Source organism: Tauraco erythrolophus, chromosome 4, assembly GCF_009769465.1.
Source record: "Tauraco erythrolophus isolate bTauEry1 chromosome 4, bTauEry1.pri, whole genome shotgun sequence".
NCBI lineage: Eukaryota > Metazoa > Chordata > Aves > Musophagiformes > Musophagidae > Tauraco > Tauraco erythrolophus.
Window position 1 is genome coordinate 81,058,190 of NC_141468.1, and position 17,973 is coordinate 81,076,162.

Genomic DNA, 17,973 nt, shown 5'->3' on the forward strand with positions numbered 1-17,973 from the left:
CATACCTATAAAATCCTTTTCTGTTATTTCTAATATTGCTGGCCAGATTTGACTCTGTCAGGGCCTTAGCTTTTCTAACCTGGTCTCTGAGTACACAAGCAACTTCCTTGTAATCATCCCAGGTTACCAGTCCCTGCTTCCATGCTTTGTGTATTCTCCTTTTGTATTTGATTTTAGCCAGGAGTATTTTGTTAATCCATATAGGTCTCCTGGTGGTTTTGCCTGATTTCTTCCTTTTAGGGATGCAATGACTTTGAACTTGGAGGAGATGATCCTTGAAAGTCAACCAGCAATCTTGGGCTCCCAGTCCCTCCAGGGCTTTATCCCATGGCACATTACCAAGGAGGTTCCTGAAGCGGCGAAAGTCAGCTCTTCTGAAATTGAGGGTTTCAAGTTTGCGGAGCTTCCCCCTCTTAGCTGCCCTTAGGATCTCAAACTCCACCATCTCATGGTCACTGCAGCCAAGGCTACCCACGAGTTCAACATTACCTACCAGCCCTTCCCTATTGACGAGAACCAGGTCTAACATGGCACCTCTCCTCGCTGGTTCCTCTATCACTTGGATAAGGAAGTTATCGTTAATGCATTCCAGGAATCCCCTAGATTGCTTGTTCCCCGCCGTGTTGTTATTCCAACTGATATCAGGGTGGTTAAAATCCCCCATGAGGACCAGGGCTTGTGAACGAGCAGCAACTCCTATCTGTCTAGGTAGGGCCTCATCCACTTGGTCCTCCTGATTGGGTGGTCTGTAGCACACTTCCACTGTAAAGTCTCCTACCCTTCCTTTCACCCTGGCCCACAGGCACTCGGTTCTTTTGTCATCACTTGCCAGGTAGAGCTCCATGCATTCTAGCTGTTCATTGACATAGAGGGCAGCACCCCCTCCTCGTCTCCCCTGCCTGTCCTTCCTGAACAGTTTAAACCCCTCTAGTCCAACACACCAATCGAAGGAGTCATTCCAGCAAGTCTCTGTGATACCGAGCAGGTCATAGTGCTGCAGGCTCACAAGTATCTCCAGCTCCTCTTGTTTATTGCCCAAGCTGTGGGCATTCATATAGAGACATTTGAGTTGGGTCCCTGATGAGGTACCTGGAGCCCCCTGATGATGCTCAGATGTTTCCACAGTAACCAACCCCTCAACAACCCCTGTGCTCCGTCTGCAACTCGGCATGACACCTTGATCCCTTGCTAATTCACAAGACTGTGCGATCTTGTTAGTGCATTCCTCCCCCACAAGCACTGGCATACTGCATTCCGGCTCCCTTCCAGTGATCCTGATTTCACCCCCACCCTCTTTCATACCTAGTTTAAAGCTCTGTCTATGAGCCCTGCCAACTCCCTTCCCAAAACCCTTCTCCCTCTGTGGGACAGGCTATTACCATGCCTTTCTAACAGACCTGGCCTCTTGCAGATCCAGCTGCTGTCAAAAAACCCAAACCCCTGCTGGACACACCAGGCTCGGAGCCAGGTATTAAACTGTTGGTACTTCCTGCCTAATCCCTCATCTTTGCCCACAGCTGGAGGGATAGAGGAGAACACAACCTGTGCTCCTGATCCCTTGACCAGGCGCCCCAAGGCTCTGAAGTCCTTCTTCATTGTCCTTGGAGTGGTTCTTACTAATTCCTCACTGCCTACCTGAAACAACAAAAGGGGGTAATAGTCTGAGGGCCGTACTAGGGAAGGAAGCTTCTTCCTGACATCTTTAACTCTGACCCCTGGGAGGCAACAGACCTCCCTGTGCAGTGGGTCTGGTCTGCATATCGGGCCTTCTGATCCCTCAAGCACTGAGTCACCAATGACAATGACCCATCTTTCATCCCTTACTGATGAGGTTTTAATGCCGGTGGCAGTCTGACTAGGCTTTGGTGACACCTCCAAGCAGGGAGAACCATCATCCTCACTGTTACCAGTTCCCCTTGCAGAGCACTGTACCTGTTATGTAAGGACACCTGGGGGGCGGGGGAATTGCCGGGCAGTTGCCCTTGCCACGCCGAGCAGGGACCTTGTGCCATTGCCCCCTGTCCCCTAATTCCTCACATTCCCTGATCCCCTTTAACCTCTCCACTTCTTCTTTCTGCTCTGCCACAACCAGATTATGGAAGTTGTCAATTTCCCTCTCACTTTCCCTAATTTTTCTTAACCTACTCACCTCCTCCCTGAGCTCCAGCACTTCATCCTGGAGCTGTGCCACCCGGTTTAGCAGGTCATCAACCTGCTCGCACCTCACACAGCCATCCTCAGGATTGCTCCCAGCTACCAAGGATAAGCTATGACCTTCCTCACAGCCTGTGACCTGAACACCGACATCCCTTCAAGTGGGTGCAGAAAGCACAATTCTCCTCCGGGAAGCCACCATGACTCCCTGATAAGGTGAGGCACTTCAAATCCCGTCCAACGAGCTGTAAGCAGCAGCAGTTGCCCCCCTCGTCAGGCAGGAACAATAGGCTTGCTCACCTCCTTCTCGGTGGGCAGCGACCAGTCCTTGCCCTCCCTGAGGCGATTTATAGCCCAGTGAGCCGCGGGTGTGCTGGCACCGCCCCGGCTCTCCCCGCAACACGCCTACGCCTGCACCGCCCCCAACACCGTCAGATCTGGTCCTGGCTAGAAAACGTTTCGGAAAATCCCCAGAAAAGAGCTTTTCTTCGGCTTTTTTTTTTTCTGCAGCAACTCTCCCCGGTCTGTATTAGCTGCTCTGAAGTGGATCTCCACAGAAATGACCGTTAGGTGCGTTGACAGCCCGTTTAAATTTACCGCCCTTTCTCTAACTGAAAATTTCAAATAATGTGGACCTTAATACCAAAGATTGTGACTACACACCAGATAATATTCTCTATTTGGCGATGTTGCCACAGATCTTGGTCAGGACCTGTTTAAGCTCAACAACATGTATTAATTGATTTGAACTAGTCTGAAAAGGTGCCAGGCCAAACCAGCCACCAAAGAGCACTGAGCAGACAGGACACGGGAGTCTCAAAATGTTTCAAACAGCCTGCTCTGTAGAATTTTGTCAAGTATACATATGATGCTTACCAGCCTGGGGCCATGCAAGGAACATCTGCTCCCCTGGTATCCGGTAGAGATGACAATTCTATACAACATGGCATGCCAAAAAGCTCATCCTCTCTGTGAAATGATGCCAAACCAGGCTCCATATGACATCAGTCTGTCCATCTCAAAAAAACCAGACTGTGAGCTCACAGACTCTGCTTGCCTTCTGAATAACTTTGATGGGCTAGAAGCCTTAAAACGTATAGTAGCAAAAAAGGAGGAGAAAGGCATTTGAAGTAAAATGTCAGGGTTTCTCTTCATTTGACTACTGTTATTGTTATAGTAGTAGCACTATCAGTCCAGTGCACCGTGACACCAGGCATGGTATAGGCACGCTGTAACAATGGAACTCTATCAAAGACTGTCAAGGGATTTGTAAAATGAGGTCTTGCATGTTACGCAGCTTCAACCTTTACACACAAGTATTTATGAACATACAGCAGATAAGATTCCAAACACAGGATGCCTTCAGTACTAGTCACCCTGTAAGGACGCTGAGAAATTCATCAAGATATATTTTACCAAAATAACAGATACCAAGTGAACTTCAGGGTCAAGGAGAACCCAAGAAACTCTGATTTCACTATTATTAACAGTTGACTTCCTCTCCTAGTTTGTTTTAGACCTTTCTATTTCTTTCTCCTTATTTCCCTCAGGCTTTTCTTCTACTCTCCCCTCATGAAATCACTCTGTCTTTGTATCTCTGTTAATTCACTTTCTTCAATTACTTTCCTCTCCTTTTCTTTGTCTGCCATCTCATTCATCTGCTGCTCTCCCCTCTATCCAATTGCTATGGCTTTCTATTAGAGCAGAAAGTATGAACCTTATTTTGCTAATAGTCTACTTATACAAGATAGTTCTGCAGCACAAATAATCCTCCACCTACAGAACACTAAGAAAACTCGCCTGATATTTTACCTGACTGTTCCAGAGAATCCTTTAGCATATTTATTTTTTAATTTATGTAAGCTATTTTGAAGTGAGCACTATTAATCCTCATTTTAATAAGAGCTCAAAAACATTAAGTAATGCCTGAATGCTATTCACAATGTCTTAACATTAAAGCTAGAAGTAGAGCCCAGACGGTTCCCTGAAGAAACTGATTTTTTGGAAAGTGCACATAGATTTCATAGTTAGCAACATTCAGATTGGACATATGTTTATATTTTAAAGGTTTTCCATAAAGTCAAGCCTATATTTTAGGCAAAAGAACAGACATTATTAAAGAAAATTACTTTCAATGTTAACAGCTTCTAGGGATTGTTAAGTGCTCTGAGGCAGGTGGAAGAGATGTAGGGTGACCAAAATTTTACTTTGTGAACATAAACCGTAAACAGTATTTGATGAATGAAATATCACACTCCTGTATTTATGCAACAGTAGGGATCCAGATTTGGTCACGTTATAAGCCTCAGCCAGAGCAGCAGTGGGCACACAAAAGCATACAATTTTATCAGAAATTGAGCAGTTTCCTCCTCTACTCCCCGTTCAATGTTACAAACGAAACGTTTTTCCAGGCTCCTCCTGCCAGCCAAGACAACGTGTCATGTTTAGTCACAATGCTGTAACTGCAAATCTATAGCAAAGGCTTGCAAGAAAAGCCTGCTCTCATTGAGAGTACAGATGTCCTTTAGTCCAGGCTTTACTGGGGATTTATTATACACCAAGGAGAGTAGCTCAGACTACTCCACAGTGACCTCTGAGCACACAAAGAAGGACATTTTCATTTTGATGATGATCTGCAAGTTCTGCCTCACCATTTTTATGTTAGATCTCTCTTTCAGCTGCATAATTTGCATAACAAAACCAAACCACAGCCTAAGTAAGTACCCTTTGTGAAGTGACAGAACATAATGGCAAGCACTTTTTAAATGACAATGTAAAGCCATAGGCAGGTATGTGATGACACCTTGGCAGCAAGAGTGATTCTCAACCAAAGATATCATAATTTAAGCATTAATGAACACACCAGGAGATAGCAGAGTGCTCCAATGATGCTAATAACCATGTCCTGTGAAATGGCAGGTTCGTCAGTACACAGTTAGCTTGGGTGGCATGAATTACAAGTTGTTTGCTACGGCCACCTCACAATAGTACTATTCAGCAGTGCACTGGTAACGCAGTGATTGGCAGATCTTTGGAACAGTATGGTGCTGCAGCTGGATAATTCCAGCATATTCCTGGTTTAAGTACAATTAGAACATTGAATTCTAATTATGTCCCCCCTGCACTGTCCTTTCCCTGGGCACAATGAGCCAAAATTCATTTTTGTGTCTGTCCCAGTTTTAGCTGGGACCAGGTTAGCTCTTCTTTTTAACAGCTAGAAGAGCTCCGTGTTTTGGTTTTACTCAGAGGCTCACTCTGAGAAGAATGCTGATAGCAAGCTGATGTTTGAGACTCCAAGGACTTTTCAGTGTGCCGGAGTGCAGAAGCACAGCGGGATAAGGGGGGAGCATAGTTGGGATAAGGGGGACACGATTCCCCTTGTGATCTGTGGTGGAACTTAAGATTGAGGGCCAAACTGGCCAATTAGTATTTCGTATCATGCAGCCTCATGCCCAGTATAAAAGTGAGGGTCAGCCAGAAAGAAGGGCTTTTGCGCTTTGGCTCTTTTGCCGCTTTTGCTCTTTTGCGCTTGCTGCGCTTTTGCTCTATTGTTTTTCTTTCTTTTTCTCTCTCTCCCAGTACTCCCACTCTCGGAGTACTCTCTCTCTCTGCCCCTCTCTATTTCGGGGCCTCGCGTTCGTCCGGGATTGCAGCTTCGGGACGAGCCGGGCTTCGCATACAAGGGGGTGGTGAGCATCTACACTGTGTATTAAATCATCTGTATTAAATTGTTCTTATCTCAACCCACGGGTATCCCATTTATCCTTTAATTCTCTCCCTCATTCCTGGGGGTGGGGGAGGGGGAGTGACCGGCTGTGTGGGAGGGTCAGCCTAACCCACGACAGTGTCTCTCCAGCGAAGTTACACAAGGCTCAAATTTGGCCATCTAGCTCCACTGACAAATCTACTGCTGCTATAACAACAAGATTTCTCATATTTATCGTTTCATTCACAAGACTTCACAGACTCACTGAAGACAGTACAGGGAGTACAGTAATTCTTACAGAAGTGGTAAAGATTTTGTAGAAGAACAAGTAATGAAACTCAAGACAAGAGTCAGGTGGCTGGATTCCCATTATTCTACACTATCTAAAGCACACTGCTGTCCCCACAGAATGCTGCATCGGTACTGCAGCTAAGCACTGTCAGAAAAACACCAATTTTCAAAGGTACCCATGGCACTATGACAGAATCAGAGTCTGAACCCTGCATCTGCTGCCATATAAAAATTCAGTAACACTTAGTTTTCACGGAGGGCCTGCACTTACGAAGTCAGGAGGTGTCCTTTTATTCACTTGCCTATATATTGGCTCAACCCTTTAACGACTCAAGAGTCATTTAATCTTCCCAACCAGTTCTCAGGTGCAGCTATCACTTCTCAAGCACGGAATACTTGCACGCCCAATGGGTGTTTTTGAGAGGCCTAAATAGTTGACTGTTTATTAACTAGATAGTTTACTAATCAGCATGTATGTTGCTCAGAGACGACTGCAGTTACACAGAAGTAAAAATGGCTTCAAGAATGATGGTGTATCTTGAAAGCATCATTTAAGCATTACTGATGTGGAACGCTGACTGGCATGTTTCTGTCTCTTTGCCTCCACTGGACAGAACTTCAAATTGTTCAAAGACTGAGCCGAGTTCTTCATCAGTTGCATGCTGGAATACTTTTGGCTATGCTTCAGGAACATTTGGCATGCCAGAAAGTGATAATGGGAACCACTCATGCCCAAAACCACAGAGTTTGAAGACTTACACAGCCATAAGGTCTCTTTTGTATATCTGCATTGTTTCTGACCCAACACCTCCTTCAAGATCAAGCATGCTGCTAGACTTGACAGCAAATCTCCAGTGTGAGCTTGTGTATGTCTAGACTTTACACTTCTACATGTTACACCCAACTACAAGAAGGGCTGGAAGGAGGATCCAGGGAACTATAGGCCTGTCAGTTTGTCCTCTGTGCCGGAGAAGGTTATGGAGTAGATCATGTTGAGTGCCATCACACGGCACATACAGGACAACCAGGTGATCAGGCCCAATCAGTATGGGTTTATGAAAGGCAGGTCCTGCTTGACTAAACTGATCTCCTTCTGTGAGAAGGTGACCCACTCAGTGGACGAGGGAAAGGCTGTGGATGTTGTCTACCTAGACTTTGGTAAAGCCTTCTACACTGTTTCCCACAGCATTCTTCTGGAGAAACTGGCTGCTCATGGCTTGGATGGGCATACGCTTCAATGGGTAAAAAACTTGTCTTGATGGCTGGGCCCAAAGAGTTGTGGTGAATGGAGTTAAATCCAGTTGGCGGCCGGTCAGAAGTGGTGTTCGCCAGGGCTTAGTGTTGGGGCCAGTTCTGTTCAATATCTTTATCAATGAGGTGGACAAGGGGATCGAGTGCACCCTCAGTAAGTTTGCAGACAGCACCAAGTTGGGTGGGAGTGTTGATCTGCTTGAGGGTAGGAAGGCTCTACGGAGGGATCTGGACAGGCTGGATTGATGGGCTGAGGCCAATTGTATGAGGTTCAACAATGCTTAGCATCAGGTCCTGCACTTGGATCACAACATCCCCACGCAATGCTACAGGCTTGGGGAAGAGTGGCTGGAGAGCTGCCTGGCAGAAAAGGACCTGAAGGTATTGGTCGACAGCCAGCTGAATACGAGCCAGCAGTGTGCACAGGTGGCTAAGAAGGCCAACACCATCCTGGCTTGTATCAGAAATAGTGCTGTCAGCAGGACTAGGGAAGGGATTGTTCCCCTGTACTAGGTACTGGTGAGGGCACACCTTGAATATTGTGTTCAGTTTTGGGCCCCTCACTACAAGAACGACATTGAGGTACTGGAGTGTGTGCAAAGAGGGGCAATGTAGGGTGAAGGGTGTAGAGCACAAGGCTTATGAGGAGCAGCTGAGGTTACTGGGGTTGTTTAGCCTGGAGAAAAGGAGGCTGAGGGGAGACCTGATGGCTCTCTACAACTACCTGAAAGAAGGTTGTATCAAGGTGGGTGTCAGTCTCTTCTCCCAAGTAACAAGTGATAAGACAAGAGGAAACTGCCTCCAGTTGCACCAGAGGAGGTTTAGACTGGACATTAGAAAAAGTTTCTTCACCAAAAGGTTTGTCATGCATTGGAACAGGCTGCCCAGGGAAGTGGCTGAGTCATCATCCCTGGAGGTATTTAAAAGACAAGTAGATGTAGTACTTAGGGAAATTGTTTAATAGTGGACTTGGAAGTGCTAGGTTAATGGTTGGACTTGATGATCTTAATTCTATAATTGATGATTCTATGATCCTAAGCATGTGGACTGCCCCAACAGTTTGGTATGTTATCAGCAGACAGTAATCACAGCTGCTCCAGAATCTCCTTTTTCTCAATGGTATAACTAACAGTCACCTGTTGGTTTTCAGAAGAGAATCGTAATTTCCTTTGTGAGTTCATTTTTGTTAAAATGTTTATGATGTGCGCTCTAATAGTAATTTTGTGGATTACAGTCCCACTTGTCTACTCTGTTAAAGTTTTCACGTTTTGTTGTTAATATACCTCCATCTTCATTTATCCAGTAGAGAAACAGATTCATTGTTCCAACTTCAGTTATTTGGTGATCTTCTCCATAGAGCCACAAAACCTGCTGGCAGCCTAACTCCAGGGCTTCTTGCTGGGCATAAACAGAAGATCCATAATTCCTTCCAGAAACAAAAAGAAAGAGCAATCAGTTATAACTATCTGGTTGGGTATTTTCTTATTTCTATGCAAGGTTGTGTGCACATCTACCCTATGAGCAAGTTCTCTGCACAGTCTCTGCTTGTCCCTGCAATATTTTCATTGGAAGTACTCTACTAGTATTTCACCAGATCACTTGTATCTACAACCCAGAAACTTTGAAGGGCTGAACAGCATCAACAGCTCAAACATATCCATCCAAATTGTCTTAAAAATAACTCTTGTTCCATTTTCTAGACATTCTAATCATTGCAATTAGACAGCTTAGGAAAGCGTTTGTATTTATTTAGCAATTGGCATCCTAGAGAGCAACAATTTCCATGTCACTCATGGTTTTAAAAAAAAAGCAAAACAAACCCATCTACCTCGTCCCATGTATGTCAGACGAACAGATGGGTCATATATGTCAGATGAACCTCTCAGAATACAAAAATCACCAGAGGTAAGCTATTTCTTTTCTAGTAAAAGACATTCACACAATTAGCAGCTTCAGGAGCTGCAGATGGGCCTTGATGAATTCTATATCCTTGAGGACCAACTGTTTTCCTAAAACACTGCTTACAGAGTGAACCTGACTGAATAATGTGTTTACTCTGTAGCTGCTCTGACAGGGGAAAAAAAACTCCTTCTGCTTCTGATGTTCAACAACCATCAAGACTCAAAGTCAGAAGCTCTAAAGTGCTGACCACACTAGAGTTAAGTTCTCACCTCTGGGCACAAATTAAGTCAATAGTGACTCCAGACTTATCATTTTTTAATAGCTGACATCTTCATTGAAGGATACACAGAAAATAATATATTTTTAAAACTAAGCAAAAACCTCATAACAAAGAGTAAAGATCTCAGAACATCACACTGAGTGAAGGAAAGCTGTTTTCTTGCCCTTGGATTATTTTACTAGCTCAGCTGAGCAGCACTTGACAACTACTTTCTGCACAGAAGTGAAAGTCCCAGGTAGAGACAATAAACTTCTGTTAAACCAAAGACCAAGGACGTACAATTGAGTCACTTATTTGGACACATAACAAGAGTTGCTTGCCCCAGTCAAGTCCTAAGCAGTTTCACTCTACAAGTCAAGTACTTGGATGTTAACAATTATGTTTCTACCTGACTGGTGCTTTGACCTAGTTCAGCAGAAAACTGCCAGACTATGGTCAAGTCAATGCAGACAATTATCTCATGCTTTCCCTTCAACACCCATACTGCCCTTGCTAACTGCAGATGGCTTGTCAGGACAGTCTGCCAAGGAAGGAGGTCAGCAGTTGATGCTGCTCACGGCTCAGCTGGCAGCAGGCTGCTACACTGAACGCTGCATCACAGAATTAATATCTTTAGTGTCAACTTCTGCAAGGGGAATAGCCAAAGTATTACATGGACACCTTCCAGGTCCAGTTCCTCAGCTTGAGATGCTGCAAAATTGCTTCTGCAAGTAGTCCAATTGGCTGTAATACCCAAACAAAAACATGCAACTGAATCGTATAAATAATATTTGAAAGTACAATTTTGTAATCTTTGTTATAGTACTCTGTTTAACTGCTACATTTAACATCTCTACTTCTACTGGATTAGATACTTCCCTAAAAACCAAATCTCTTTTGTGAGCTACATAGAAAATGCAGAATTATGTTTTCTTACCCTCCCAGTTTGCAGTCCCCCGTTCCTCCTTTCCAGGCTCTTACATATTTTGGATCTGCCCATAAGGATATTGGACTAAAGTTTCCACTTGCAAAGTAAGGGCCCACAGGGCTCAGTATGACATACAGTAGGGCTTTAGTCGGCTTCTTCACTCCAAGGGAAGGCTAAAAAGAAGGAATGTAAACAAATCTAAAGTTACTGAGAGAAAATATTTATACAATATTACACTATTCATATATATAAACATATGAATATTAGGCTATATACTAAATATATAAGTATTATACTACATAGAATTATTATAGTATTAATATATAAAATATTTCTATTATATATATACCAAGAGAAAATATTTATATAACTTCCCCCATCCAAGCAACATAACAACCTTAATTTTATATGCTGTCACCATTCCCTTACAGCTGTTTCATTTATCTATATGTTATTCTGATCTTCTCAAACAGTTTCCAACTTTTGAGAATTCAGAAACTAGCTTAACAAGATACTTAACAAGATACTATATGATTATATGAATTAATCACAGCAGAAGCCTACAAAGCTTTCTAGGGGGAGGAGTGGCAAGGATCACTGCTAGCAATAACAACAGTGGAGGAACCACTGTCAGCTGCATTAGTAACGAGAATTAGCCAGTGCCACTTAGAACTGGCACTGGGGGAGTTGAGCGGTGGCTCTGCAAATGGCTGTGTGATAAGCTACAGCTATTTGCCTGCTGGAAATGGTTCACACAACAGCACAGGAAATAACCTGGAATGTATCACTTTCCCCACACCTCCTTCCTCTCTGAGAAACGGCTTCTCGTACTTCAAGTGATCACCATCAACACTTTGAAAGTGGAGGTGAAAAGTCTGGCACTGGTCAAAGTCTGAATTCTGTGGTAGGAGACTCAGCTTAACTATACAATTCTTTGCAAAGCTCAATACTGACCACAGAATCACAGAATGATTGAGGTCAGAAGGCACCTCTGGAAGTCACCTTGCCCAACCTCCCTGCTCAAGCAGGGCTATGTACAGCAATTTTTGGGATCTCCTATGCAACTGCACAGGTTACTATTTTCTCTCAGCTCAGAGAAACCAGTCTCGTAAAAAAAAACAAGCTCATCCGTGGTTTCTAAAATTAGGCCTCCATTTGAAAAAAGTTATTGACCTCAAATCTTTAGGACCAAAGGTCTAAGGAAAACACTGTGCATACAGCATGTGAAGCTAAAGTGGGAGGTGGGAGGGAAAACAATAGCATAATAATGGAACTACTAGAAAATTCAAATAAGCGTTCCTCAGGTGCTGAGAGGGTTCTTTTGATTTTTACCTTACTCCTTCAACAGAACTTCTAACAAGATTGACTGACTGAGATCTTAATATTTTTCCTGATTCTTACAGAAACATTCAACAGATTACATTGACTGAGTTTCCTAACTGTGCTGATTCATAAAAGACTAGCAGGACATGCAACCCAGAGACAACATGACATCGCAGAAAGGCCAAGTGTGTTGGCTAACCTGAAACAAAGCTCAACAGCAAAAGAACTTCCAAAAACAAAAACAGGGGAAAAAAAATCAATTTTTAATATTAATACTTTACAGTCACTGAGTGGAGATCCTTCCAGGTGAGAATCTTCAACCAGTTTGCAAGCATTAAGTTAATGGAGTCCTAGAATGCATGTGAACTCGTGTATGGTAACTACATGGCAGGGGGGTTGAAACTAGATGATCTTTAAGGTCCCTTCCAACCCTAACCATTCTATGATTCTATGATTGTACTTACAGATGTGGGTATTGGTCATGTATGGTAACTCCTTACAGATGTGGGTATTGCAGAAAAGTAACTTGCCTAGCTGGGAACCACACGTTCTTTAGCTTCCTTATCCTGTGCTCTACCATTATAGGTTTCTCTCTTGCCACTGCTAAAATAAACCCTTGAAGTTTTTAATTAAAATAAACTCCCTGTTTCTAATTCCCTTTATAAATACTATATGTGTGATTCATACCCACATGAAACTCACAGACTACACACTAACACCTAGCTGCTAAGGAGCCTCTTGCAAGGTCAAGCGTATCTGGCTTCAAGAATAAATTGACATAAGAACTTGTTCTTAGTTCTTTCAAAAGTCTCTCTCAGAAGAACCATCTTAATTTACTGGGTAGAATCTTCCAAAATCTCCTCACTGAGGTCAGGATGGAGGTCTGAGATGAAATCACAAAAGGTACACAGCAAATTTTGGTTCCCTCACATTTTCTCTGGATTATTAGTATTTTAAAGGCATACATTACTATGTCACAAATAACCACCGTTTTAGTACATAACCGAAGGTACTTTCAATTCTGCTGTCACCACTCAGAACAGTTAATTGAAGTTCAGTGTCTGTGATGTGAATCAACGTGTCCACTAGGTGGTGGTGTGGTCAACACGAACTTGCCAAGTCGAGCTGCAGGTGACTAACTCGGAAATAAATACATAAAAACAAGTTGCCCCTGAACTGGAACACTGTTGTCTAACGACTGCTGCATATTTCTCTTTACGGATGAAGGCTTTTGCCTCGTGCTTAAATACACAAAAGTTAAGAGGAGAAAAAAAACATCTCACACCTCAGTTCCAATTAAGGTAGGACGGATATACAGGCTGGCGGTAGTTGAGTATGGGACCCACTCCTTTTCCACTTCCACAAGCTTCCGGATGCACTCTAAAAGCTCATTCTGGTCAAAACACTGGGAAGGAAAAGCAAAGAGAGAAAAGGAAATGGAGAAATATAGCCTGAACACTCTATAGTCTTTATAGATCTAAGGGGAACACTTCATCAGGATAAGTAACAGTGACAGTTCATAGATGTTCATGGGACTATATCATCTTCCTTGAGTTTGTTTTTTACAGAATTTAAGATCCCATGGTCTTTGTCACAGAGTCTTTTCACACTGTACCCTGACAGCCCTCCTGATGCTACCAAAGTATCCTCCTGGGATAAGAAAACAGGAGCCATTGATCCCTCTTGCCTCCAAAGCACATTGAGGGAAGTCTCTGTGCAGCTATGGCACCACCTCTTCTGCAGAAAAGTGCTTTGGGTTACAACTCCAAGGAGCTCACCAAGTCTCCCAGTTTTCCAAAGTTTCAAAGTTTTTACAGTAATAAAGCTCATTGGCATGGGAGGAAATTCACTGGCCAATATACAACTGCTAAGAGCAGTGTTAAGATGCTAGCGTGACCAAAAACGAAGGCACTCAGAGGCTGAAGGACATAACCGAAGTGGAAAAAAGAAAAGGAATAACAGTAGCGTCTGAACAATTTCATCAGCTGTCCGCACGCAAATACCAGCAGAACAGCACTCATCCCTCAGAAATAGACTCTGTACATCTGAGGCAGTAGGGAGACAACAAAGAAAGGAAAACACTGTTGCAGTTCAGAAGAAAAATACATTTCAAACAGTTCACTGAGTAAGATCTCTTAACAAAGTTTAACTGAACTATTCAAGAGTTAGAACACTTAATAAATCTTACACTACTGTAACGTTTCAGAGATTTGCACTCTGAAAATGAAAAGGAGACTTAAGGAGAATAAGAAGCCTTGGCTACATACTGGCAGAGTTGCTCGTCTTGCTGATCGTGCCATCCTGTCCATGTTGAGGGTTGGCCGGAACAGGCGGATTTTGCCATCTACTCCTCGGTAAGCCTTCATTCCTTCAAACAACTATCAAGCCAAAAAGGAGGGAAAAGAAATCAAATAATAATTGACATATATTATCCCATGATGATCTGTATGAAAGCAGAACACACCCTTTGGAAATAAAAGAACTTCACTTTCCTGCTCACAGTACTCAAAGCACAAATGCTAACTAGGTAATCCTGGCAACACACTCCTGTGAGGTAGTACTGTGGAGTTCATATTACAAAGACAACCTGCCTATGCTTTAGATACACCTTTTTCTGTCAAGGGACTACTGATAACCACTTTTTCCATAATTTGGTTACAACAATTAAAATTTGTGGCATGTGTTTGACTTAACTATTTCCTTACTTCCTGACCACATGATACCTAAGGCTGAGCCAAAACAGTATTCTCCCTTACAGAAAAGATCTATAGAATTTAATGGTATATGTTAATCATTTCTAGGGCTCTGCCCAAAATATATTTTGGTAGGAAGCATAGAATAAGGTAATTAAGGGAACTGTTGCAGTTCTTGCTGTAGTTGTAGCAAAAACTTGGTCACCTGTTTCCCCCACACATCCCCATGCTGTGGAAAAGGGTTTAGCTAGCATGAGAGACGGATGCATTAGCCTCACACTGGAGGAAGAATGCACGAAAATGTTTTATCTATACTTCACAGAAAACTTAAATTAGTCGTTATTAACTCATCAAACTGCAGAATCCGGATGACTGATGTTGACAATCAATTTACCAGAATCCTTTAATCCCACCAGTGCCCCCCAGCAGAATGCTCTATAGCATCTCCTAACCACAGCAAAAAACATATGCCCACAAAATATCCATAGGTATTTTCAGTTACAGATTGATAATTTCCAGATATAGTTATAGACAGAAAACACGTGTTATTTAAGCTCACATCAATATATACATATATACAGGTATTATTAGGATTAAGTATTAAAGGATCACTTATGCTTATAGACAAGAGTTCAGATTTTTAGAATGTATTTTCTAAAGCATTTCTTTGTACATTAGATTTCAGTGCAAGTTCTATGAATTTAACTGCATCACTGCCTTCAGCCTCTTCAAAATTCTTCTCCTGTCTTTTCCACAAAAAATGGCTGGAAATACATTCTATATAGTTGGAAGTCTACATATGCAGGTTTTTTATTTGGAAAAAAAAATCCTGTATTTGGATATAAGTAATTTTAGTAGAATACTCAAGGTTTCATTATTATTAAATCTGTATCATTTTCCCATAAGGATCAGTGAAATGCAATGTTTAGAAAGCTTTTGTGCAGTTCTATGACAGAGTTAGGTCCTTCCACATGACAAATTTTAATTGGGTTGTAACTGAGTTGTAGGAACCCTGGCAATTTTCCTTAGTTCCACATGCCACTATGTAGCAGAATCAGAACCCAGAATTTTTTGCCTTCAGAATTTATCTTATTCCTATGGCAATGCCAACTTTATTAAAAGCTTTGTACACATTTTTGAAAAAGAAACTGTTCCTCGGATAGACACTGTAGCTACAAGAAGAAAAATCTATCTTTAATAAAGCATGAAAATAGCTGGTGATATGGTTGATACTTCAATATTTTTATTGGGCCAGATACTAACTAATACATGTTTCTGTATTGCTACTTTTTAACACAGAACAGTTGTTTCCCCCCACCCTTCTCCCAAACACATTCACAGAACTTTTAATGAGAGGGAAGAGGAAGGAATGTTACTACTGAGATTTGATCAATGGTTTGCGAGAAGAATCGCATCATTACTGAAACACAAAGTCTTCTCAAGCTGTTAAATCTTTTTCTCCAAAAAGAAACACTTTTAACCTTCCAGAGCTCAGTAAAACCTTTCACTCATTAAAAAGGGAGACAGAGATGTGTTCCAGAAATGTTCAACTTCAATACAAGCAACTGCTGTGATTGCTTGATGGTTGGTTGCTATAGTGGTGTGCAAACAATATCATCTGACATCTGTACATCACAGGAGCTGGATCTTAAGTTCGGCAGATCCAGACTATCACATTGCATCATGAAGGGCAAGGAGAAAGGGGAGGGAATGCCAAATTCATCATTTTTATTATACCCACTGTGTATTCATTGAGCCACAGCATTGGCACCAGATTCTCCTCTGTCTGTCCTCTTGGCTAGAGGAAACGTGATGCAATAAGGGTAAAAGAATAAAAAAATGGAGAAAAAAAAAAAAGAGCATATTCATATTAGCAATGATTTCAGACTGGGCCAGAGGTTGAGCATTAAAGCAATATGCGACTAAGAGTGAAATATAGATTTGGGACTCCAGCGTGGTTTCTTACTTCTTGGGCAGATCAAGAGCTGCAGCCTTAGTCACAGGGGCCTGCTGTAATTTGCACAGGACCTTTGGAGGCTTGATGACTAGATTGGGAAAAAAGAGCAACAACAAAAAAGGGTGAAGGCAGGAGCTCAGGGACAACAAGCAGGGGAAAGCTTGATCCTTCCCTTATACTAGTGGTTAAAAGAAAAAGAGAAGAAATACTAATAGAAGCACAAGCAACTCCACTAACTTCAGTGGAGACGCTCCCACCTACCCAGAAGCAGGAGACGACGCAGGCTTACGTTTCAGCACGTGTGCCCTACCGGGGCTCTCACACAGATGTGAGTTTGGCCAAAGCTGCTCTGGAGGCACAAAAGGCAGCTTTAGACAGCAAGCAGCTAAGCACGGAAACTGTTAACCACGCTGGTTTTCGACTTAACATTTCACTTTCCAAAGTTCCTTGCTGTATATTCTCTGCTTAAATACACTTTTATGTGCTGAATGCCTCAGATCTCTAGTTTGGAGATCTCCAGACTTGTTTGGAGTCGCAAAGGAGATCTGACTTGTTTGGAGGCTAGTCTCTCCTGCCACCTAAGCTATGAACCTTTAAAACAGCTTAAAGTAACTTTCACAAAGTGCATGTTTAGGCCTTGAATTAAAGCCACTATTGGAATCTCACATGGTCTTATCCAGTGCTTCATTAAGTTACAATAGAGACAGTGATTGGTCCGATCCACCATCAGTGAACTAGAATGCTTGCTCAAATGAATCTGTAACCACACAAGAAAGGGCTCACCTTCACCAGGCTAGAAAGTTAAGTGAGCTGGAACCCACAGACCAGAGTTGCTTCTGAGTTACACCAACATAAACATAACCCTGTTGTAAATAATGGAATTACTGTGGAAGGACATCAGTTAACAAAACAAAATGTAACTCAATACTAATAAACTTAAGATAGTAATAGCCCTTGTATTACAAAGCTATGGGTTCAAGAGCTAATGAATAAAAATAGCAGTTTCCAAATTGATTCAGTACTCACTTCTACAGCATAATGCAGAGACGAGGAGGCTGGATGCAATGAAAGATTCTCAAGTGGCTTAATATAAGGTTTCTCCCATCCTGAAGCCAAGGACCATTGAATTGTCAGCATATTATCAGTGAACACAGTACCAAATACCAAACCACTGGGGTCTGGTTTTTCCTTGAAAGTCGTAGCTGGGGTGATAACCAAGTCTGAAGCCTGAAGCAACACGGAGACAAAAATGAAGTGTATAAAGATAATTAAAACAGACTGATTTAAAAATTATTCTGCATCAGTGAACATGGACAAATGCAATAATTTATCTGCAGGGACATTTAATGACAGAATGGTTAAAGGTGGTTACTTCTAAGTAGCTGGCAAAGTATTCCTTCTGTGTATGCACACATACACACAGTGCTGCTTATACTAGTAGTTGGCATATTTTGAAGCATGGTTAAGTGGAGGAAGCAGTACAAGGTGTAAAAACAGAAAATTAGCAGA

The 17,973-nt window shown here is 42.4% G+C and overlaps 1 protein-coding gene across 7 annotated transcripts in view; it reads right to left on the minus strand.

The window, feature by feature from the left end:
* The window catches only part of BCAT1 (branched chain amino acid transaminase 1), a 30,166-nt gene extending 12,550 nt beyond the window's left edge, over nt 1-17,616 (minus strand). For 2 of the 7 annotated variants that reach the window (XM_086610575.1, XM_086610572.1), the window contains exons 1-5: nt 17,491-17,616; nt 14,082-14,192; nt 13,100-13,219; nt 10,501-10,664; nt 8,686-8,828 (exon numbers count right to left, since the gene is read on the minus strand). In XM_086610575.1, the coding sequence (XP_086466701.1) occupies nt 8,686-8,828; nt 10,501-10,664; nt 13,100-13,219; nt 14,082-14,192; nt 17,491-17,601 (649 nt within the window). In that variant the 5' untranslated portion in view covers nt 17,602-17,616. Of the gene's footprint in view, nt 1-8,685; nt 8,829-10,500; nt 10,665-13,099; nt 13,220-14,081; nt 14,193-16,248; nt 16,306-17,490 lie in introns of all 7 variants that reach the window. The other 5 variants (XM_086610577.1, XM_086610573.1, XM_086610571.1 and 2 more) reach the window with 4 other exon arrangements.
* Between the last annotated feature and the right edge of the window lie 357 nt (nt 17,617-17,973).